This window comes from Aegilops tauschii, chromosome 4 (genome assembly GCF_002575655.3).
Source record: "Aegilops tauschii subsp. strangulata cultivar AL8/78 chromosome 4, Aet v6.0, whole genome shotgun sequence".
Lineage (NCBI taxonomy): Eukaryota > Viridiplantae > Streptophyta > Magnoliopsida > Poales > Poaceae > Aegilops > Aegilops tauschii.
Window position 1 is genome coordinate 433,902,046 of NC_053038.3, and position 23,737 is coordinate 433,925,782.

The 23,737-nt window shown below is 47.8% G+C and overlaps 1 protein-coding gene across 1 annotated transcript; it reads left to right on the forward strand.

Annotated features, from left to right (window-relative positions):
* The first annotated feature begins 16,310 nt into the window (after window positions 1-16,310).
* LOC109756607 (protein FAR1-RELATED SEQUENCE 5-like) lies at window positions 16,311-18,126 on the forward strand. The gene is made up of 2 exons (XM_020315456.3): window positions 16,311-16,696; window positions 17,397-18,126. The coding sequence occupies exons 1-2, from the start codon at window positions 16,311-16,313 to the stop codon at window positions 18,124-18,126; spliced, it is 1,116 nt and encodes a 371-aa protein (XP_020171045.3).
* Window positions 18,127-23,737: the final 5,611 nt, after the last annotated feature.

The following is a 23,737-nucleotide window of genomic DNA, read 5'->3' on the forward strand; positions in this document are numbered from 1 at the left end:
TCTCTCTTGTTTGTGAAATTCTTGGGTCTACGGTACTACCGTGGCTTGCCACGGTACTACCGCAGGAGCTGTGCATGGTACTACCGCAACCAGCACGACAGTAAATTTTTACTACCGCTAGAGGAGCAGTACCACCGCCCTGTGTGCGGTACTTCCGCCCGGGCGGTACTACCGCGCCATCGTGAGCGGGTGGGGGTCAAGAGCGGGAAGGGGGAGTTCCAACTCCCCCATACCCATTCAACTCCTTTTCCCCACGTCGTCTCTCTCTCTCCTGCCCAAGAACGGCGCCGGAAGACCTCGCCGAATCTCTGTCTCCGGCCATTCTCCTCGCATTCCGTCCGGTGGGATCGTTCCCCACCTCGCCCTCTTGCCATGGAACAAGGTTTCTCCCTAAATCCCTCTCTTTTTGCCCCTCTATTTACCTTGTTGTTTTGTCTCTAGGTTTTGGGGAGATGCATGTTGTTCTTGAGATTTTAGGCCAAATCTCTGCAAGAGTAGGTTGTAGGAGAGTAGTAATGCAGTAGAGATGCTATTTGGTATGTTGCTACTCGGTAGTTTTGATCAACCGTAGTACCGCTCCATTGTTGCGGCTGTACTTAGATCTGATTTGTCTCGGATCTGACCCGAGCGGTACTACTGCACCTCCCGTACGGTACTACCGCTCTGGCCACATTCGCCTCGTACGGTACTACCGCTCCTCTGTACTGGTACTACCGCGCGCGGTGCGGTAGTAAAATTTTACTTCCGCTCTAGGCGCGGTACTACCGTGCCATCCCGGCGTGGTACTACCACGGCTAGAGCAACAGTAAAATTTTAGTTCCGCATCATGGTGTTGTACTACCATTGACTTCAAACCTTCCTCGTGGCCACTACCCAATGTTATTTCTACTTGTTTCGTTTGTTTTTGCTGTGGTCTTTGCGTTGATCCTTCTCGCTTCTCTTGCGTGTTCTTGTGTTGTGTGTCATAGGTGGTGGCTCCGGTTCCAATGTCCGTCGTTCGAATCCCAGCTGTGACACAGGCTCGAAGCGCCTGCGCAGCCAAGAGGAGGCTCTAGAGGGCTCCAATGCTCCCCAACGCAGAACCAAGACCACCGCCACCAAGACTAGGAGGCCAGCAATGGGCATGGATGAGATACCACTCGCTCAGTTTGTCACTCGCAGGAAGATCAACCCCTATGTGAATCCCCGCGCAAATTTCAGAGGGAATGATTTGTTCTGGACCAAGCAGCAGAATCTTATCTTTCTGGATGCGATCAAGGCCAAGCAGAACATCTACTTGCACGTGCACTGGATCGACATGGTTCATATGAGGAAGAATCAACACCGGGCATATTTTGGTGAGGCTTTGGACCTGGTAGAGCAATTTGGCATTGAGCACTTGCTCACTTTCCACCTGGACTTTGACCCTGAGATTGTGGCCCAGTTCTTTGCTTTGGTCCACTTTCATACTAATGAGGAACGGACCATGACATGGATGACCAATGGACATCAGATGAATGCTAAGTGGAAGGACTTCATGGATTTGCTACAGGTTCGTGATGAGGGGCTCAACAAGCCCGTTGGTGTTCGCCCTCATGCCAACCCCGAGTCAGCCAGCAAGAACAAGCTTCAGCCCTACTATGTTGAGAAGACGCTTCCCAGTGGCAAGAAGGCGTGGGTGCTAAACTCATTCCTTGACATCATGCATTGGATCTTCCGCAACTCCCTCTTTCCGCGCATTGGTGACAAGGATAAGGTGCATGCCTATCTCGTGGATATGATGCTCATTTGTGAGGAGGCGCGTCATGCTCAGACGCAACCACTTGATGTCTCACATATCATGTGGTGTGAGCTACGGTTTGCGGTGTTCAACCGTAAGGTACCCATCTATGGACCTTACCTGTTTCGTGATCTCGAGGACTTGGGAGAAGCTCCATCCCAATGATGAGTTTGTTGCCCCCGACTGGATTCGTCATGAGCCCATCAAGCTCCGCATCAAGAGCCAGTGGGCTAACACCACTACCTGTGCTGAGGCAGCGGCTGCTCAGATGGATGTGGATGAGGATGAGATTGAGGAGGAGGAAGCGGATGAGGACAGCTCTGCCGGCTACTCGCCTTCATCTTCTGAGCCTTCTTGGGCTAAGAAGCTGAAGAACAAGATGAAGGCTCTGTTCTGCATGCAGGCCAAGGGACGGTACAGGTCTCATGTTGCTCAAAAGGAGAGTCGCCGTCGCGACAAGACGATCTTGAGGATGTTTGGCGAGGAGATATCAAGCGGGTCCGAGAAGCACATCACCCTAGAGGCAGAATGGATGGCGAAGCAGGGCTATGAGTGGACTAAATCTAAGGAGGAGCCCATCCCCGCTGCCGAGTCCGACGAGGAGTGTGAAAAGTGATCACTTCAGCTTGGGCTACCACCTGTGTCGTAGGTGTCCTCTCTGCCTTTTTGGTGTCTCGATGCCAAAGGGGGAGAGAGTGTAGGATTTGCAAGTCATGTGTCGTGTTTGTTTTGCCTTGTCGCTTTGCTTTCTTTCTGTTGAACCTCATTTGCTTTCTTTCATATGGTGTAAGACATATGCACTCTAGCGTATCTTATTGTCCTTCATGCTTAGTAGCCCGTGAGCTTATGCTATCTTGTGCCAGTTCTTTATGCTCATAGTTTTTATCTTGCCTCCTTGCTTAGTATTAGTCATTTTATTGCAAGATATGCCTCGTCTATAAAATATAGGGGGAGTGTTGATCCTAGTATGTGTGTCGTGCAGTCCAAAGCACTTCTCTAGAGTGCACACATCTAGGGGGAGCCCGTCTATATTTTATAGATGTTGGGTTTGCCTATGTTCATTTTATATCCCTATGTGCAAATCCCGTATGTCATCAATCCACCAAAAAGGGGGAGATTGTAAGGGCATATTTGTCCCTTAGTAGTTTTGGTGATTGATGACAATGCTTTTGCGGACTAATCGTGTGCATTGAGCATTTCAGATATATCATGTCTAAGCACAAGACGATTTGGTGCCCCTCGAAGCTTATTAAAGACGGCGTTTCTCTACGTTTCTTTTCGGTGGATTTGAGTCGTAGGAAAGCCGTACTATTAAGTGGGGGTCCGCATTGGAAAGGTTTGGGTGGAATCATCGCATACACGTCAGTTCCTTTCTGCACCACCTTTCCTTTGGCTCTTTGGAGCATCCTCCGTTTCTCCGTGTCTCTGCAAAATAAAGGACTTCTAGTGTTGCTGAACTGGGGCATGAGGTAGTACTGCTCTTCGGAGCGGTAGTATCGCATGGCCTTGTGGTAGTACCGGCCATGGGCACGGTAGTACTGCAGGTGCTCACGGTAGTACCGCTCCTTGGGCGCCGTAGTACCGTGGCTTCAGGCCAGACACAGCTGCACGAGCGGAAGTAGGGGCGGATGTAATATTTTACATCCGCGCCCTACGCGGTAGTACTGCTCCAGGTTTGCGGTAGTACCGTGGCCTCAGGCCATGCACAGTAGCACGAGCGGAAGTAGGGGCAGATATAATTTTTTACATCCGCATCCTATGCGGTAGTACCGCTCCAGGCTTGCGGTAGTACCGTGTCGGATTTTTGCATAGATCAAAACTCAACGGAAGTAGCCACGGAAGTATTTTAATATGTTCATGCCTTCCCAGCCTGGACTAACCCTACCTTGCGGTAGTACCGCAAGGGGGAGCGGTAGTACCGCGCCAACGGTTCTACCGCTCTCTGCTTCTTCGCAACAGGGCTGGTCTAGCTCCTGCCGCGCCAGCGGTAGTACCGCAGAGCCATGCGGTAGTACCGCCTGTCTGGTGCGGTAGTACCGCTCGTCGCAGGCTGAGTTAGTGGATAACGGTTGGATTTGTTCTTTCACTATAAAAGGGGAGTCTTCTTCTCCGAGTTGACTACCTCTTCCATTCCCAAGCTCCATTGTTCCTCTAAGCTCCATTTTTGCCCGATCTCTCTTCCTAGCCAATCAAACTTGTTGATTTTCTAGGGATTGGTTGAGGAGGCCCCAATCTACACTTCCACCAAGAGAAATTTGATTCCCCCCACTAATCCCTTGCGGATCTTGTTACTCTTGGGTGTTTGGCACCCTAGACGGTTGAGGTCACCGCGGAGCCATATTCCATTGTGGTGAAGCTTCGTGGTGTTGTTGGGAGCCTCCAATTAAGTTGTGGAGATTGCCCAACCTTGTTTGTAAATGTTCGGTCTCCGCCTCCAAAGGCACCAATAGTGGAATCATGGCATCTCGCATTGTGTGAGGGCGTGAGGACTGTACGGTGGACCTAGTGGCTTCTTGGAGAGCATTGTGCCTCCACACCGCTCCAACGGAGACGTACTTCCTCTCAAAGGGAAGGAACTTCGGTAACACATCCTCGTCTTCACCGGCTCCACTCTTGGTTATCTCATCCCTTTACTCATGCAAGCTTATCTTGTGTTACATCCCTTGCTTGCTTGTGTACTTGTTGTTGTTGCATCATATAGGTTGCTCACCTAGTTGCATATCTAGACAACCTACTTTGATGCAAAGTTTAAATTGGAAAAAGAAAAGCTAAAAATTGTTAGTTGCCTATTCACCCCCCTCTAGTCAACTATATCGATCCTTTCAGCGTGGTTTTCTCGCGGAACAGGGTACTCCTGCCCAGTTCTCATGTCCTGGTGCTCATGCTCAGAATGGCATTGCTGAACATAAGCATCGTCATCTGCTTGAGACAGCTCATGCACTGATGATTGCCGCTTCCCTTCCACCCCATTTTTGGGCTGAGGTTGTTTCTACCTCCACCTATCTCATCAACATTCAGCCATTGACTGCTCTGCAGGGTGGTATTCCTATGGAGTGCCTCACTGGTCGTTCTCCTGACTACTCAGCTCTTCGTATGTTTGGATGTGTGTGTTATGTCCTTCTTGCTCCGCGAGAATGCACCAAACTGACTGCTCACTCCATTGAGTGTGTTTTCCTTGGCTATAGTGATGAGCACAAGGGCTATCGCTGCTGGGATTCTGTTGGACGTTGCTTACGCATCTCGCGTGATGTGACTTTTGACGAGTCTAATTCTTACTACCCAGGTCCTTCTTCCTCGAGCTTCTTTGTGGATAATATTTCCTTTCTTCTTCTTCCCGATACACCCTGCTATATGCCTCATGTTTCATCTCTTCCACCGGCACCTCTCATTCCTTCTCCCTCACCACCAACCCCCTCTTCTCCATCCTCCTCCTCCACCTCTCCACCATCATCTTCAGTTCGTCGCCCTCTCTCACCGTTTCCTCTCCACTACACTCGCCGCCCTCGTACTGAGGATGCTTCCCCTGATTCGCCTTCCACCTCTGGTGCACCTCCATTCATGCCTCCCCTAGTTCATAACCTCCGTGCTCGGCCTCGCCCCCTGCCTGATCGCTATTCTCCTGATCAATATGGTCTCTTTGTTATTGCTGAGCCCACTTCCTATCGGACTGCCATGACTCAACCTGAATGGCAGCTTGCGATGGCCGAAGAGCTTGCTGCCCTTGAGCGCTCTGGCACATGGGATCTGGTTTTCCTCCCTTTCGGTGTTCGTCCCATCACCTGCAAGTGAGTCTACAAGATTAAGACTCGTTCCGATGCTTCTCTTGAGCGCTATAAAGCTCGTCTTGTGGCCCGTGGTTTTTAGCAGGAGCAGGGACGCGATTATGATGAGACATTCGCTCCTGTGGCCCACATGACCACTGTTCGCACTCTCCTTGTTGTAGCTTCTGTTCGTCATTGGCTTATCTCTCAACTTGATGTTCATAACGCTTTTCTCAATGGCGAGTTGCATGAGGAGGTTTATATGCAGCCACCACCGGGGTACTATGCTCCTGATGGTATGGTCTGTCGACTTCGCCGCTCCCTCTATGGTCTTAAACAGGCCCCTCGCGCCTGGTTTGAGCGTTTCGCCTCTGTGGTGACTGCCGCTGGTTTCTTGCCCAGTGATCATGATCCCGCGTTGTTTGTTCACACGTCTCCTCATGGTCGGACTCTTCTCCTTCTCTATGTTGATGACATGATCATCACTGGTGACGACTCTGACTACATTGCCTTTGTTAAGGCTCGCCTTCGCGACCAGTTCCTCATGACTGATCTTGGTCCACTTCGCTATTTTCTTGGGATTGAAATCTCCTCGACCCCTGATGGTTCTACATCTCCCAAGAAAAATATATTTAGGATCTTCTTGCTCGTGCTACTCTCACTGATGAGCGCACAGTTGTGACTCCGATGGAGCTCAACGTTCAGCTGCGTGCCTCTGATGGTGACCCTGTTCCTAATCACTCACTATTGTCACCTTGTTGGTAGCCTTGTCTATCTTGCTGTTATGCGTCCTGACATCTCCTATCCTATCCACATCCTAAGTCAGTTTTTTTCAGCCCCCACCTCTGTCTACTATAGTCACCTCCTCCGTGTTCTACGATATCTTCGTGGCACGATCTCTCAGCGCCTTTTCTTTCCCCGCTCCAGCTCTCTTGAGCTCCAGGCCTGTCACGCCCAAGATGCGACCCTATCCTAAAGGAACTCGAGGTCCCACCAAGGATAGAAGCGCATCTTGAAGACGCTTTTGCAAGGTGGATATCATTACATCAACATTACATAATATATGGGGATACATACAAGGCATACAAATGCCGCAAGAATACATCAATACATCATACATAAGATCAACATCCGACTACGGATGAAACACAAACAAAAACTCCAACGACATCCACCCTGCTAGCCCAGGCTGCCGACCTGGATCCTATCCCCTGATCGAAGAAGAAGCAGAAGAAGAACTCGAAAACAAGTAACATCGCTCACGCGTCATGATCATCGCAAAACCTGTACCTGCAACTGGTGTTGTAGTAATCTGTGAGCCACAAGGACTCAGCAATCCCATTACCATGGGTATCAAGACTAGCAAAGCTTAATGGGTAAGGAAGGGGTAAAGTGGTGAGGTTGCAGTAGCGACTAAGAAAGTATGGTGGCTAACTTACGCAAATAAAAGCGAGAAGAGAAGCAAAGCAACGGTCGTGAAACTAGCAATGATCGAGAAGTGATCCTGAACTCCTACTTACGTCAAACATAACCCAGAAACCGTGTTCACTTCCCGGACTCTGCCGAGAAGAGACCATCACGGCTACACACGCGGTTGATGCGTTTTAATTAAGTCAAGTGTCAAGTTCTCTACAACCGGATATTAAAAAATTCCCATCTGCCACATAACCGCGGGCACGGCTCTCGAAAGTTTATACCCTGCAGGGGTGTCCCAACTTAGCCCATTATAAGCTCCCATGGTCAACGAAGGATATTCCTTCTCTCGGGAAGACCCGATCAGTCTCGGAATCCCGGTTACAAGACATTTCGACAATGGTAAAACAAGACCAGCAAAGCCGCCCGGTCCGCCGACATCCCGATAGGAGCTGCACATATCTCGTTCTCAGGGCAACACCGGATAAGTCAAGCTACGAGTAAAACCAGCCTCAAGTTTCCCCGAGGTGGCCCCGCAGGCTGCTCGGTTCGGACCAACACTTAGAGAAGCACTGGCCCGGGGGGTTAAATAAAGATGACCCTCGGGATGCGCGACTCCCAAGGGAAAAAGGCTAGGTGAGGCAAATGTAAAACCAAGGTTGGGCCTTGCTGGAAGAGTTTTATTCAAAGCGAACTATCAAGGGGGTCCCATAAATCACCCAACCGCGTAAGGGACGCAAAATCAAGGAACATAACACCGGTATGACGGAAACTAGGCGGCAAGAGTGGAACAAAACGCCAGGCATAAGGCCGAGCCTTCCACCCTTTACCAAGTATATAGGTGCATTAATTAAATAAGAGATATTGTGATATCCCAACACAAGCATAATCCAACCTGGAGCAATCTTCATCTTCACCTGCAACTAGGAACGCTAAAAGAGGGGCTAAGCAAAGCGGTAACATAGCCAAACAACGGTTTGCTAGGAAGGGTGACAAAGGTTAGAGGTTCATGGCAATTTGGGAGGCTTGAAGAGCTAGTGATAGGTAGCGCAGCAAAGCGATAGAACGAAGCAACTAGCATAGCAATGATAGTAGTGACATCCATGGTAACGGTCATCTTCCCTGAAATCCCGCTAGGAAGAAAAACGAGTCCATGAAGAAGATGAAGCCACGAAGACGAACCAAGCGTAGACGAACGAATCCTCACGATCGCAACGAAACGGGAACTACCGAGAAGAAACACACAACATGGTAAACACACCACACATGAACAAGGCATGATGCTCAACCAAGTATGATGCATGAAAAGGCTATATGAAGCTACTCATGGCAAGAGATGATGCATACAAGAGCAATACATCAAAGCAAGTTTAAATGAGGCCGGAACTAACATATAACAAATCCGGTAGGTCCTCATATGCAAGTTTCGAAATTGGTCCAGATCTGAATAAGCCTTATGTTCAAGTTGTTAAACAGCAAGTTAAGATGCATCAAGATGATCTACACAAAATTCTAGTCAAGTTACATATAAAGTTCATTAGATTCGGAGCTACGGCCTAGAAGATATGAGCAAAACGAGTTAAACATGGCATTGATGCAAAATGCATGCAAACATCAAACAAACACACTCAAGGCATGGATGCAACATGATAACATGAATCTACATGCAATTCTAAGCAAGTTACATATAGAGCACGCTCAAAACGGAGCAACGGTGCAACACATACACTTCAAACAAGATATAGCATCAATCTCTCCAAAACAGCAACTAGGCATCTAGCAAGCATCAAAACAGTATGCTAAAGCAACTTAACATGAAAACAAAAGGAATGGACATGATGTACAGGTAAAGCATGGCAAAACATGAACACTGAGCTATCTCCAGAAATCACTAGAACATGCTCAAAAGGACATGGCAAGATTGCAAATAATAACAGATTCACAGACTTAGCAGAAATCACTGGACATGGCAGAAATAACATCAGGTTGCAAAGTTTAGAGCTATCAAACAACATGCTACAGGAACAGTTCATGGCAAACAAAGGCATGGCATGATTCTACTCAAAGAATATAACAAATGTCCCTTACTGAACATGAGCCAAAAAGGCACAGAAGATATGATGGCGCCCATGTAAACATAGCAAGTAATATGACAGATTCGGACAGTGAAAATAATAGTTCATGGGAGAAACAACGATAAGTAGGCATGTTGGTGAGCTTGAATCACTCACCACAGAGCAATAAATGGCATGGGAATCCAACCAACAGCAATAAGGCATAAATATGAAGTTAAGCATGGCAAGAGCATGGTCATAGGGTGCATGGATCACTAGCAAAAACACAGGGCAATAACGAACTTCATGTTAACAGGCTGACAGCAACTTTATTTAGCAAATTTGGGGCACGATTTCAACAAGCTACATTAGGCTAAAAAAGCAAACAAAGGCATGGATGGATAGAGCATAACATGTATCACAAAACATCCTTAGTGAATATCTCCAGATTATGCATAGAACTCATGGAGACAGCAGGTTTACATGGCAACAAAATATAACAGACTCAGACTTAGTAGAAATCACTAAGTCACAGAAATCAGCAACATCACGGAGGCTACTTTGCATGCATGTGCTAGTCACCACAGAGATCCTAAAAATACAAGACTAGCACCACTGTAAGGATGGCATGATGTAGAACAAAATACATGTAGACATCAAGCTCATAGGATGCACACACAAAATGCAATGAAAAAGACAAATCACCAAGTTATGTAAACAGACAGCAGTTAACAGCACATATCACTCTTGCAACGATGATTAGGGCATCAATATGATCTCAAACGAGCTTGGCACAAAGGAACAAAATGAATATAATCTCATGAAGAACATTTTGATATATTATATGCATGACTCAGAGCACCGAGCACGAAGTTATGGCATGATGAACAGGGCAACATAATGCAACAATTTTTGGGACTTGGCAGATTTTTACCTCCGCGGAAGTCAACGCGGGACGGAGGCGTGCGGGACGAGGGATCCAGGACGAGGCGCGGCGTTTGGATGAGATCCCGATGGATCTCGTCCCGAGCCACCGGATCCAGCCGGTGAACTCCGGCGAGGAGGGCGGCGCCGGCGATGAGGCGCGGGGACGTTGGGGAGGAGCGGGGACGGCGCCGGAGATGCGGGACGGCGGGGTCCGGCGAGGGAGGACGGGGCGCCGGCGGGCGAAGGCGGAAGGCGACCGGCGGCGGGGCGCTGGCCTCCGGTGGCGGAGAATGGCAGCGCGGGGTGAGGTCGGCGGCGGTGGCGGGCCACGCCGGCGAGGAGGCGGCGGCGCACGGCGGCGGGGCAGGCGCGGAAGGCGGCGAGGCTGGAGGCGCGAGGCGGGGGGGAGCTCGGCGAACGGGCGGCGGGAGCGGGAGCTAGGCGCGGGGCGCCTCGGGCGACGGCGGCGGATGGACTCGCGCGGGCCCGCGACGGGCCTGGCGGGCCGCGGCGGCGCGCGGGACGGGTGGCGGCGGAGGCGGCATGTGGCGGGCGCCGGGTGGCTGCGGGCGACGGCGGCGATGACGTGTCGGCCCGGGATTGGCCGGGCGACGCGGCTGGCGGGGGTGGACGTGTCCGGCGACGGCGCGGACATGTCCGGCGGCGCGAGGAGGGAGAGGGCTAGGGTTCATCCGCGAAAAATGGAAGGGGGGGTGTTTATATAGGTAGAGGGAGGTAGGAGAGTCCAAATGAGGTGCGGTTTTCGCCCACACGATCGCGATCGAACGACCGAGAGCATGGAGGAGAGTTTGCTGGGTTAGTGGGCTGATTTGGAGGGGTGCTGGGCTGCAAAGAGAAGGGGGTTTCGGGCTATGCGGTTAATCGTTGGGGCATCAAACGACCTCCAAATGGAACGAAATTTGACGGGCGGTCTGTCGGTGCTATACCAAGGCCACTCGGCAAATTTCGGCCCATTCCGAGAACGTTTTTCTCCTGCTCATGAAAAGAAAACAGAGGGTGCAACGGGTGCGGCGAGAGTGTCGGATCGCGAAACGGACAACGGGGAAAAGGACCGGATGCAAGTTTTGAAAAACATGATGATGCAATGCAGATGATGACATGGCAAAATGCAACACGCAAGCAAATGACATGGCAACCACGATGAATAAACGAAAGACACGTGGCGCATCGGATCCGGGGCGTTACAAGGCCTACTCTGATGCTACCTGGGCTAGTGATCTCTCTGATCGACGCTCGCTATCTGCTTACTGTGTCTTTCTTGGTGGCTCTCCTATTTCCTAGAAGACAAAGAAACAGACTGCAGTTTCTCGCTCGAGTATAGAGGCTGAGTTGCGAGCCATGGCTATGTTGACGGCCGAGGTGATCTGGTTACGGTGGTTACTTGAGGATTTTGGTGTGTCTGCTACGACTCCCTTACTATCAGACAATACCGGTGCTATCAGTATTGCGCGTGACCCGGTGAAGCATGAGCTCACCAAGCACATCGGTGTGGATGCCCACTTTGTGCGTGCTGCTGTGCAGGATCAGACTCTCGCTCTCCACTATGTGCCCTCTGAGTTACAGTTGGCGGACTTCTTCACGAAGGCACAGACTCGAGCGCAGCATGGTTTTCTTCTCTCCAAACTAGTGTTGTTGATCCACCATGAGTTTGAGGGGGGTGTTACATGTGTATACTCCATTTTCGGTACATCCCCATTGTGTAAGGGGTTTCTTGCACTTTACCACACATGTATATGTAATGGCATTTGGCCCTCAGTGAATACTAGTTGCTCATTATCCAACACTGATGACACAAACATTTGGTATGGAAAAGGCTAGCAGACAAGATCAAACTATGATTTTCCTGGATTCAGCGTTGCTGCAGCTTCAGCTTCAAATGCTTCTTCAGACAAAGATGAAGAACAGCGGCAAGATTCAGGATCCCGACGATGAGGATCTATTTCATTGTGGTGTTCCAGTGCCTGGGATCGATGGAGACAGGGATGAACACCTTCTTGGGCCACTTGGCACGAAGCACGCCGATGTCGACCGAAGCGGATCCCGACATATTTATTATCATCAGTTCAGAATTTTGGAAAACACGCACAAATTGTGCACTATATATAGGACATGACTAAACTGAAAGGAACTAAAATCTCTAGTAAGCTCTCTACGAATATGACTAAATTGAAAGGAACTAAAGTGTCCACTAAACTCTTGAATTTGCTTCATTCTCCTTGCAGGTCTTCTTCCACAGCTCGATGTGTCGAAGATCCGACAGGTACCAAACTATACCATGTGTAGCTAACTTAAAAGAAAATACATGACGTAGTTTCTTTTCCTATCTAGTAGTATTTCACATTGAAGAAATTTGCACATGAAAAAGACAGTGGAAACACATACACTGAACTACATGAACAAGTCCAATTGCTGTACTAGACTACTAATACCATTATATAAAATCTTTAAGTTCCGATGAAATCTGCACCAGCGGGACATTTTTAACCATCGATACATCCATCACTCAGATTTCTGTTGTTTAGAGCATTTGTACTCCAGATTTTGGAAAAACCGCACGTATTGTGCACTATAAGTATAACTCACTGTAAACAACATGTCAACACTAGGTCAGAATTACACATCTCTGATTCTCTGAATGTGTGAAGAATGACACATACAATTCAGAGAATGACACCAATAACTGCCACACGTGTGGTGTATCGGGTGATTGTGCCGCACGCCTCGTGTGGCATGGAGAAGAACCCGCCCGCACGACCGCGTCCGGGTGCGTGCAGCCACAGCCCGCACGTCCGGTGTGTGGCAAACCTGCCAACACGTCCGGGCCAAACGACCGCGCTGCCCGCACGACCCAGCTCGCCAGCCGTCCCGGGCTCTTTCCGATCCCCAGTCTGCCCTGCCGCCATTGTCTCGCACCTCTCGATCCCCTACCTCCGTCGCCTTCCTGCTCTGGTTGCCATGGCAACCAGAGCTAATCCCTAGCGCCTTCCCACCGCTAACCACCCACCCCACCCCCTCCCACCCCAACCCCGCCCTCCCAAGATGACGAGCTAAAACAAGTGGATTTCCGATCTCCTTCTGTTTCTCGACCTTCTTTTGTCCAGAAATCTGAAATTGCAAATTTGCCCACGAAGATGGCGACTGGATCCACGCTATCAGGGCAAACACCCCACGAATTTGTGTGTCTGTGCATTTGCCCACCAACATACGCCAGATCTGCCATATACTATGCTAGACTTGTGCCAAGCTTCTTGGTTGGCTTGATGCGAGTAGTTGGTAATGAAGCGTGCGTAGGAATCACTATAAAATAGGGAGAGAAAGGAGGAATTTGGCATGGGGAGGGAGGAAAAATAATTGCCACTTGTATCTAACGTCAGTTGCCATCTATTGTTGTCCGTAGTTGCCACCATGTTATCTTATTGCTTGCCATCCTATTTTATTTCCTGTTGCCATCGCTTCAAAAATGATAGATAGCATCCAGAATTCAGAAAAGAGAATGTATGTGCATGTCCTACTTGCCATGAGGTGTTGGTTGCCTACGCAAGAAATGTTATGAGATTGCCGTGTTATCTTCTACGTGCAAACAGCAAGAACACTTTTTGCGTATTGTTGATGCGTTCTTGTTCATGCAGTGACTAAAAGCGAAGTGGCAGAAAGAGAAAAAGCAGAAGAATGAATCACGAAGATGGCACTGATCCTTGGCTTTCTCAAAGGCCGGAAACGCCACCTTGGGATGCAGCAGAGTACAATCAACTCATTTCTTCAGGGCCATTGCTGCCACTACTAGAGCACTACCCGGGCATCGGTACGATGCATGATAAACAAAGAAGAAACAGTTGCAATGTTCATGACGATGAAGATGTCATTCTACTTATGTCCTATAATCTATTTTTAGCAGGTTCTTATGACCAAACCACAATCAGGGGGCAGCATGGCAAGTTTCGTCACAGGGCGCTAACGCTGACAAATGTACGGGCAACCAACTTCAGCTAGCTAATGTGGCAAATCAAGGTAACGCATACGAAAAAGAAACTTACTGTTGTGGACATGAAATTAAACTTGCAAGGATGGCAAAAGACTCACGAGTTATATCAGAAAAAATGTAGGACCTTCATGCGGCACATGGCATCAGGCAGCAACCATGTACCTGCCATCAACGTCGTACACAGGTGAGTGCATGAAAGTGAAGTTGTGGGCAGTGAGTTAGGAGAAAGGAACATATCTGACAGCTGCAGTTGCCATGCCTGGACAGCTTCGGTTGCCATGGCTGGACAAACTGCAGTTGCCATGCCTGGACAACTAAAGTTGCCATGTATAATCAAATGTGACTGCAATGTCTAAACAACCGTGGATGACAAGTGTGAACAAATCTGTGTGGCATGGTTGGACCACTACATGTGCCATATTGAACAAACTACAATTGCCATGCAATGACCAACTGCTACCATGATCGCATGTTGTTACGGTGGAACCACATCGGCAAACGTCTCATGGCAAGCTTCACAGTTGCAGGAAAGCGCTATTGCAGATAGAGCACATCAAATTGGAATGACAAACCACACAAGATCGGCACATGCGGCACAACAAGGTAAAAAAAAAGTGAAAACATAAAACAGTACTGCATTTGCTTTTGTGGGGAATACCATGTGAAGAAAAGTAGATTTGTAACGGGTGGTGGTGGAAAAAACAAACAAAAAATGCTACCAAGTGGTCGTGTGCAAAGAGTCGTATATTGTCTTCGGGATTTGCCAATTCCTATAAGAGTGTGTGCAACATTCATGATTGTTCACATTTGCGTATCGAGCTCAAGCCTATAACACAAGTTTTGATGCTAGAGTATACTGGTTGCCATGTGTTGGCAACAGTAGTTGCCATGTATGTTGGATTGTATCTGCCATTGCTATATGCTGCAAGTTCTGATGCTGAAAGACGTTGGTTGCCATGTGCTCGCAACAGTAGTTGCCATGTGTGTTGGACAATATATGCCATTGATATATGCTACAAGTTCTAATGCTAAGAGACGCTGGTTTCCATGTGTTGGCAACGGTAGTTGCCATGTGGTTGGACTGTAGCTGCCATTACTGGAGAATTACAGTTGCCATGCATGGCCATATGCAGATTCACGACTAGCTGTGTGAATGATGTCATGCAAAATCACATGCAGTTGCTGTGCTCCGTTACGATAAACATGACATTCAAGCAAAATCTTACGCTCGTAGCTAATTTTTTATTGCAGGACCATCAACTACAATTAACAGCAGCGCGGGGACATCTACTGCGGGGAGCTCTGAGCGCACGGAAGACGCGTTCCACCAGCCAGCCAACACTCATGCCACAAACAATGCCGAGTCAGTGTCGGAAATGGCAATCGTGCCAGCAATACCGACAAGCACACATGTGCACACCAGCACAAGCAACACTCAAGCAGGTGAAACAACCACCGATACTGAAGTGAATGATGAAACCGATGACGAAGCACAAGGGGATGAAGATGGTGGGCAATCAGAAATCATGGTACCCCAGCCACTGTATCTTGGGCAGAGATTTGATTCGTTTGAAGATGCAAAGGAATTCTACCAGACAGATGCAAAGTTCCATGGGTTTGCGGTCAACACCGAATACCACAGGAAAATTAAAAAAACTAACGAGTACAGCAGAGGTGAGATGAGGTGCTACAAGGCATGAAGAAACAAGAAGGGAAAAGGTGATGCGCATGTCGTTCCAGAACGAAAGAGAGGTATCATTGTCAAGACAGAATGCCCTGTCCGGTGTAAGCTGAACATAGATGGAGCACAGTGGGTGGTCACTAAATATTTTGACGAGCACAACCACGAGCTAATAAATAAGTTTAACCTGGTAAAATTTCTGACCGCCCACAGAGGATTCACCCCCCTCGAGAAGAAATTCATAAAGCTACTACATGATTGTAACCTCGGTCCATCAAGAATGGTGCAGATACTCTCCCTCATCCACAGCAAAAAAGGGTCTCTGAGTAGCATGCTCTACCTGCCAACAGACGTCACAAACCTAAAAGCAAAGTACCGTAGAGAAAGCAAGTTGGCTGACATAGAAGCCACGATAGCCTACTTCGATGAGAAAGCGAAAGAAGATGAAGATTTCTTCTACAGGATAAGATTGGACGATGAGGACCGTGTCAGGAACATGTATTGGGTGGATGGTGCTGCAAGAAGAGCCTACAAACATTTCTGAGACTGCATTTCATTCGACACGACATATCTCACTAATATGTACAAGATGCCATGCGCTCCATTCATAGGAATAAATAACCACAATTAGTCATTGCAGTTCGGATGCGGGCTCGTTCGGAACGAAGACACGGATGGGTACGTTTGGCTGTTCAAGACATTCTTGGAGTGCATGGGTGGACTTGCTCCGATGAACATAATAACAGACCAGGATTTTAGCATGCGTGCAGGCATAGAGGAGGTCTTTCCGTTGGCAGTGCACAGGCACTGCAGGTGGCACATTATAAAGAAGGCTGAGGAGACGCTAGGACCGTTCTTTGCTGACCGTCCAGAGCTGCACAAGGCATTCGAGTTGTGCGTGGACCACAGCTTGACGGTGGAGGAGTTTGAAAGGAGCTGGATGGATATGATTGAAACATATCAAGTCCAAGACCAAGAGACGCTTGCTAGCTTGTGGGAGAAGCGAATGTACTGGGTGCCGGCCTACTTCATGCAGTGCTTCTTCCCGTTTCTGCAGACTACACAGCGCAGTGAGGGGTTCAATGCCGTTTTGAAGCGGTAGGTGAGCCCAGGCAACTCATTGCTACAGTTTGCCAAGCAGTACACCGCTTTGCAACAAAAAATACTGGGATCGGAGCTACAGCAAGAAGCAAACACCGTGCTCAAGCAGCCAAAATTGCTAACGTGTTTACCAATGGAGAGGCAGATGAGCAAGATATACACCAACACGATTTTTAACAAGTAAGTCAGTTGTGTTACAATCTTATTTGCACAATCATGAAGGTACTAGGTGCCATGTAGAATGCAATGCAGTTGAAATGCTTATTTGAAAATGATGATTTTGTTGAAAAGTAGCCATTAGGTACAGAGTAACCATGATATGTAGTTGCCATGCTTAATGAACTACAGTTTGCCATGCTTAATGAACTGCAGTTTGCCACGTTTGCTCAACTGCAGTTGCCATGTTTGCTCAACTGCAGTTGCCATGTTTGATGAACTGCAGTTGCCATGTTTAATTGCCATGTTTAAATGAACTGCAGTTGCCATGTTTAATGAACTGCAGTTGCCATGTTTACTCAACTGCAGTTGCCATGTTTAATGAACTGTAGTTGCCATGTTTACTCAACTGCAGTTGCCATGTTTAATGAACTATAGTTGCCATGTTTGAACGAATTGTAATTCCATTGGCCACAACAAACAAAAGGTGCTACAAAAAACTTCACACAAGAGTTTAACAAAAACCACACAAAACTTGCAGATTCCAGGAAGAAATAAAGCGTGCCAGCATGTACACGGCTTTCCAGGTGGACGAACATACGTTCAAGGTGTGTTCTATCATGGGCATGTCAGATTCAGAACCTGAAGACCCAGACAAGGGAAGGAACTACTTTGTGAAGGCATCGATAAGCAAAGGCAAATACTACTGCCAATGCTGCAAATTCGAACGGGACGGGATTGTGTGCTGTCACATTCTAAAAGTAATGGACTTGAACGTGGTGACACGAATGCCCCGCCATTTCATAAGACGGCGATGGACTTGGGATGCTGACGACGCATTGGCGCCGCAAACTTCAAACGCAGTTTTGGCCGTGCATGACGAGCGACCAGAGTCAACCATGGAAGCCATGAGGCACGTTGTGTTGACAAAGAACTATGCTGAACTAATTGATGAAGCGTGCAAGAGTGATGAGACAGCAAGGGTCGCAGAAAAACACGGGAAGGCCCTCAAAAGAGAGCTTGATGAGATCAAGAAGAGGAAAGCTGAGGAAGCCTTACACAGGTTCCCCCGCACATCAAGTGTGCCTTCGTCCACAGGGCCATCATCTGAAAACTCGGAGGTAGGATCTGGAACAGCAAGCACACAAACACAGGTTAGGAACCCGCCCCGTTCCATCACAAAAGGGCGTCCAAAAGAGATAAGATACAAATCGAGATTGGAGATTCAAGCAAAACAAAAGAAACCAAAGAAAGGGACGGGCAATCCGTAAACAACATTGGAGCATTGTGACTTGGTCCATGGTGACATTTTTTTGTAATCTAGATGTTCTAAATTTTGTAAAAATTGGAGAATGACTCTTCAGGGGCATCAGAATTTGAAGTAAAAATGCCATGAAGGAGTAGCTGCAGTTGCCACGTGTATGGCACTGAATTTGCCATGTTACTTGAACTGAATCTGCCATGCAATTTCTACTGAATCTGCCATACCATTTCTACTGAATCTGCCATGCCATTTCTACTCAATTTGCCATGTTATTTGTACTGAATTTGCCATGTTATTTTTACTGAATCTGCCATGTTAGTTGTACTGAACATGCCATGTTAGTTGTACTGAATCTTCATCGCGAAGATTTCCATGTTCAGTCAGCGCATTTTAGTAACAGATAATGTATTGTGGTGCAAACTATGGGAAACAAGCTGAAACGGTCTCATGCAGCAACCACACAGGTTACTACTGCGTGATCAAAACTACCATGCTAGCCGGTACAGTTAGCAGTGCAAAAAAAGCCCCAAAAAGCCAAACAACAAAGAACGATAACTTTCACTAACCATGACTGATAAACTACATTTGCCATGTTTTCAGACATCAAAGACGCATTCAAAACACCATACTGGTACTACCAACCCACAAGCGCATAATAATACTGAAAACACATAAACTTATCTGCTGCCACACCTAAGTAGGTTCACATCCACACATATATTAGAAACTATTCAAATGTCACTCACACGCCACCACTGTATACTAGGCTACGGGGAGATGTAGTCATATCATATTACACGGACATAGTTTTGAAAAAACAAGGTAATACCTTACATTCCTCGGCAACAGAATGTAAGGTAGGCGTTCGGTCTGGAGCACCACGTGATCACTTGTACTTCTTGGCGGCTTTCTTCACAGCTTCCTCTATGAACTCATGTGCGTTGGACCGTGTGTTGAAATCTTTATTTATCAACCAGTTCCATGTGTAAATTTTGCGGAGCTCGACGACCATTGCAGCTGTGACGACAGGAACCCGTCGACCTTCCCACTTTGCAAGGTATTCCAACGTGTGGAAGCCGCCGTCGTGCCTAAACAAGAAAAGAGTCAGGTTAACTCACAAGATCATAGAGAAAAAATCATAAACTTCAATTCAGAGGTGACAAAAAGAGGGTAAACAATGGTTTGGAGGACACATGAAGAAAAGATGGGAAAATACTGGTTTCCTTACTTCGTAGTCGCCACGTACTCAATTGGAAAATGTCTGATCTGGACCTTTGAGTTTTCATAGTGACGGTGCCATGTCTCTTTGACGTTGTTGATGAAGTATTCAGCATGCATAGTAAGGTCTGCATCAGCTTCTGAACGCATTGAATCAAGCACCTCGAAACGTTGGTTCTTCAGGTCAAGGCTGATCGCATAGTGGTGACCACACTTGTTGTCTGGGTCGTGTGGTGCAAGCTCCTGGAACATGGGGAACAAGACCTGCAAACAAAAATGAAGGAAAGAAGAAGCAGAGCTCACATTAAGAACAGAAATGATGTAGTTGGGAAAATGACATGTAAAGATATCACCGGTTACACTAACAGGCACATGAGTGACTATAAAAGCATTAAGGGTCCAAGAAAAGTAGACCAACGTATAATGTTTAGTTATAGTGCGTAATTAAAAGAAGTTGCCATCCTTGTATGAACAAAGTTGCCATGTATTTTAGTTTGAATTTGCCACATAGGTTGTATTAAGAAAGCAAATCAGAAGTCATTTTACATGGCAGCTGTTGCCGCATGAAACAGCTATCACAAAACAGGGTGTAGCCCACATCTGAAGCATAGCTACTGGCAAAAAAATAACATGGGAGGAAAAAATGTGCAAAAAAGGAAGGAGTACTCACACATTTCTTCATTGTGAGCTTGAAATCACCATGCGCAGCAAAATTCTTCCTCTGGATTTTGTGGTGGAAGTCACCATCCCATATTTTGCACGTCACAGTGTACTGCATGATTGTTTTGTCAGGAGACATATCCATATGCCTGTTGATGAAGTCAATCCCACATGCAACTACATTCTTCGACATTTTACCGAGTGGCCTCACAGACTCGGCAAGATCACCCAGGTCAACGTACGTCGCAACAAATTGTATGATCTTGGTTCTGTCCAAACATGAGCTGTATGAAAATGATATAACATGAAAGAATCATGTCTACTAAGTAAAAAAAGAAATAAAACGTAAACGGAGCATATCTAGAAATAGAAAAAGGATGAATAGTAAAAAGAGCAAAGCAAAATGAGAGATTTATGTGGGTGTGGTCATTACGCTTTCAGCTCCTTCATGTGATTGTTGTTGGACCTCGCATTTCCAAAGCGCTTGACAATTTCGTACAGCTGGTTCGGATCCTTTGTGGCCTTGACTTCCGGCTCATAATCATCCGCGGGTGGCGCGTGAACTACCCTACGCTGCCTCACAGAACCAGGGGTGGCACTTCTAATTGTATCCTTAGATACGGACTCAGCAGGCACGTTGGAACTTGATTGGCCCTGACATCGTGAGGACCTCCTCTGCAATGCTGCCTCCTCAATCCTGCGGTAAGCTTCATCAAGTGACGGCGTAATCTCCTCAGGGGTGGCTGCACGGATCAAAAAAAGTGGGTTAGGAATCCTTGGAAAACAAAACAAATCTAGTTTGAAAGAAAGGTTGCAGAAATATGAGTTGTAGGCACAGAAAGTAGGGAGTTGCCATGTGCAATGCATTGTAGTTGCCATGTGACAACAACTACAGTTGCCATGATGTATCAACTGCAGTTGCCATGTGCTTGCAGAATGGAAAATGCAGCATGGCAACAGGAAAAATGTAGGTGACAGCGTGCAAGCAAATCCAGTTGCCATGTCCATCAGATAACATTTGCCATCACAAGTGAGAACCCAAAAAAATGCTTGGAACAAAAAGTCAGACTAAAAAGATGTATAAAGAAATGTACACGAAAATGATAAACGCATAAAGAAATGTACCTTGCACAACTGGCTCTGCGAACTTCACATCCTTCTTGCCCTCGACCATTGGCTGCGCCATCATTGGGGCCATGCCTGCCGGGAAAGCAAATGCAACTGGTGAAGGATCTTGCACCACTGGTTCATCTTGACTGCGATCAATGCCAAGGCTACAGCTCGGTGGGGTGAAGGCCATTGGGTGCCTCCCCTGCCTACTGGCCGGACCGCGAACAACTTGCTGGGCAGAATCCAAGGGTGAAAGATCAACAAACATTTCTGCATCGGCCGCTGCAGAATCATCCGGCTTATTCGTAGGGCGGGGCGTGCTGTCAGCGGTATCAGTCGCAGCTTTCTTGACAATCTTCTTGTTTGGGTTGTAGGGGACACCGATGTTGACTGGGAGCTTAGAAGTGCGCAGATTTAAGCTGGGGTTATCCACTGCGGGTAAAGACGCAGTCTGCTCCGCATGTTCACCTCCGTCAGTCGTGCCCGGCTTGCCACCTGGGTCGGTTGTACTCCGGTCTTTCGTTCTCTCCATAACATTGCTTCTGGCAGGTGGTGGGAATAGTGTGGATGTAGGCACATAACCAGAGTCATCTCTGCTGCTCCTAGCTACAGCCGGCGCATTGGGTGTGTCTGCAGATTGCTTGCGGGGGCTATGACGCCTAGGTGGAAGACCAGCTCGCGTAGAGGTCACCTTGGCAACCTCTGGAGCACCAGAAGCTGGAGCTGTTGTGCCAAGAGTCTCACCTCTGGATGGCATATCGTTATGAGCTGTCGCCTCAGCCCCTTCTTTTGTGGACGCAGAAGTGCCACCACCCACGTGCTTGGAATCTGTGTCAGATGAGCGGGAATCTTCCTTGCTTAGGTTGATCTCGGGGGCGTCCACTTCAACACTTGCTGATCGGGTAGCATGGCTCACAGCAGCATCCTTCATTGCGAGCAGAGTGGGCAATATTTCAGCAGTCTTGGCAGATACCGACTCGTCACTCCCAGATGAACGGATGCCTGCTGTCGTAGCCTGCACATTTGCAACCGGCGGAGATGGTCGGCCGCTTGCATCAGAGCTAGTGGGTACAGTGGACGGTGCAGCAGTAGGTTTGTGCACTGGCGCCTCATGAACGTCTGAGTTGCCACCTGTCGACAGCTTTGAGTGTATGCGTTCGAGTGGGTCTCTGGGGTTCTGCTTGGTCACGCGTGTGGTAGTTTTCTTCACCCTGAAAAAAATAAAGCACACGAACATTGTTAGATGAACAGCTAATAGTTGCCATGTAGGTGGAATAAGAGTTGCCATGTAGCCTAGTTAGCAGTTGCCATGCAGAACAAGCATTAGTTGCCATGGTACACATCTTAAAAAATGTAAAGAAAATGTGTGATGTGCCAGGACTGCCATTTCAAAACTAGGTGTGGATGAGTGCACAAACAGATGGAAAAGCTGGTAGTTGCCATGTAGGTAATAAGAGTTGCCATTTTGCCTGGTTAGCAGTTGCCATGCAAAACAAGCAGGAGTTGCCATGTAGTAAGAAGAAATAGAGCATGGGAGAAACAACAGTTGCAACGTGGGACTGATGGCAGTAGCCCATGTGGCAAGCTGAACGGCTGCATTGAAAAGCAAAAATATAGCAATATGGCAATGAAAAAAGAACAGGGATAACCTACTTCTTGATTGTCTTCCTCAAATCTGGCAACACGACAGGATCACCGGTGTTGGACGTCGACGTACGAGGAGATGACCTAGTGGAAGGCGTGTCACCAGCAATAGGGGCACCCTTGTTCAATTGAGCAGAAACACGGGTTGGCGTTGGTGCTTGTTTCTTCGTAACTGCTCGTCCACCAGCTGTCGCCTCGCTGCACATATAAGAAAGAGGCAAAAAAAGTTGCCAAGTGTCAGACACGAAAATCGTTGCCGTGCTTAGCAAAAACAAATGGAAAAGGGGGTCAGTCTGTTCGAAAGGATAGACAAAACAAAACACTAAAATAGAAGTCGAACCTCCTCCTAGCAGCTAAGGGATCGGTCCTAGGTCTCTTGGCAGGAGAGCCCTGCCCAACCTCCTCTGGATCCCTCCCCCTCTTTGAGGGTGACACCCCCTTGCCTCTCGCAGCTGTCTGTTCTTTGACTTTCTCCGGTGAGGGGATATCTGGTACACCCTTGCCCTTCTTACCCCCTGCACGACATGTTCATCATCGTCGGTGTCATGTTGCACGTTCTCCATGTCATCATCGTCGTCCTTGTCGAGAGCAGCATCTCCATCTAGTTCATCTTGTGTGTCAGGAAGCTCCTGCAAGCTGTTGTAGTCGTACCGACCACGGCAACCAGTTGGCCGATGTGTCCGTTCTGCAACGAATGGAGTGAACTGCCTCGCAACCGCGTCGCTCTCAGAGCCATTAAGGGACGTCCAACCCTCAACCAACTTCCCGAGCAAGCTGGTCATTCCCCACCCCCTACGATTGTCCAATGATAAATGTGACAACTAAACACATTGGCTTCATTAAAAAATCTACAGTTCATAAGGCAATTTAACAAATGTTGAAGTTGCCATGATAACGCAAAAGAAACTAGAAACAAAAAGGGACACATACTACAATGCACAAACATATAATGTGGCAACTGACACCCTGTCCTGATATAAAAATGA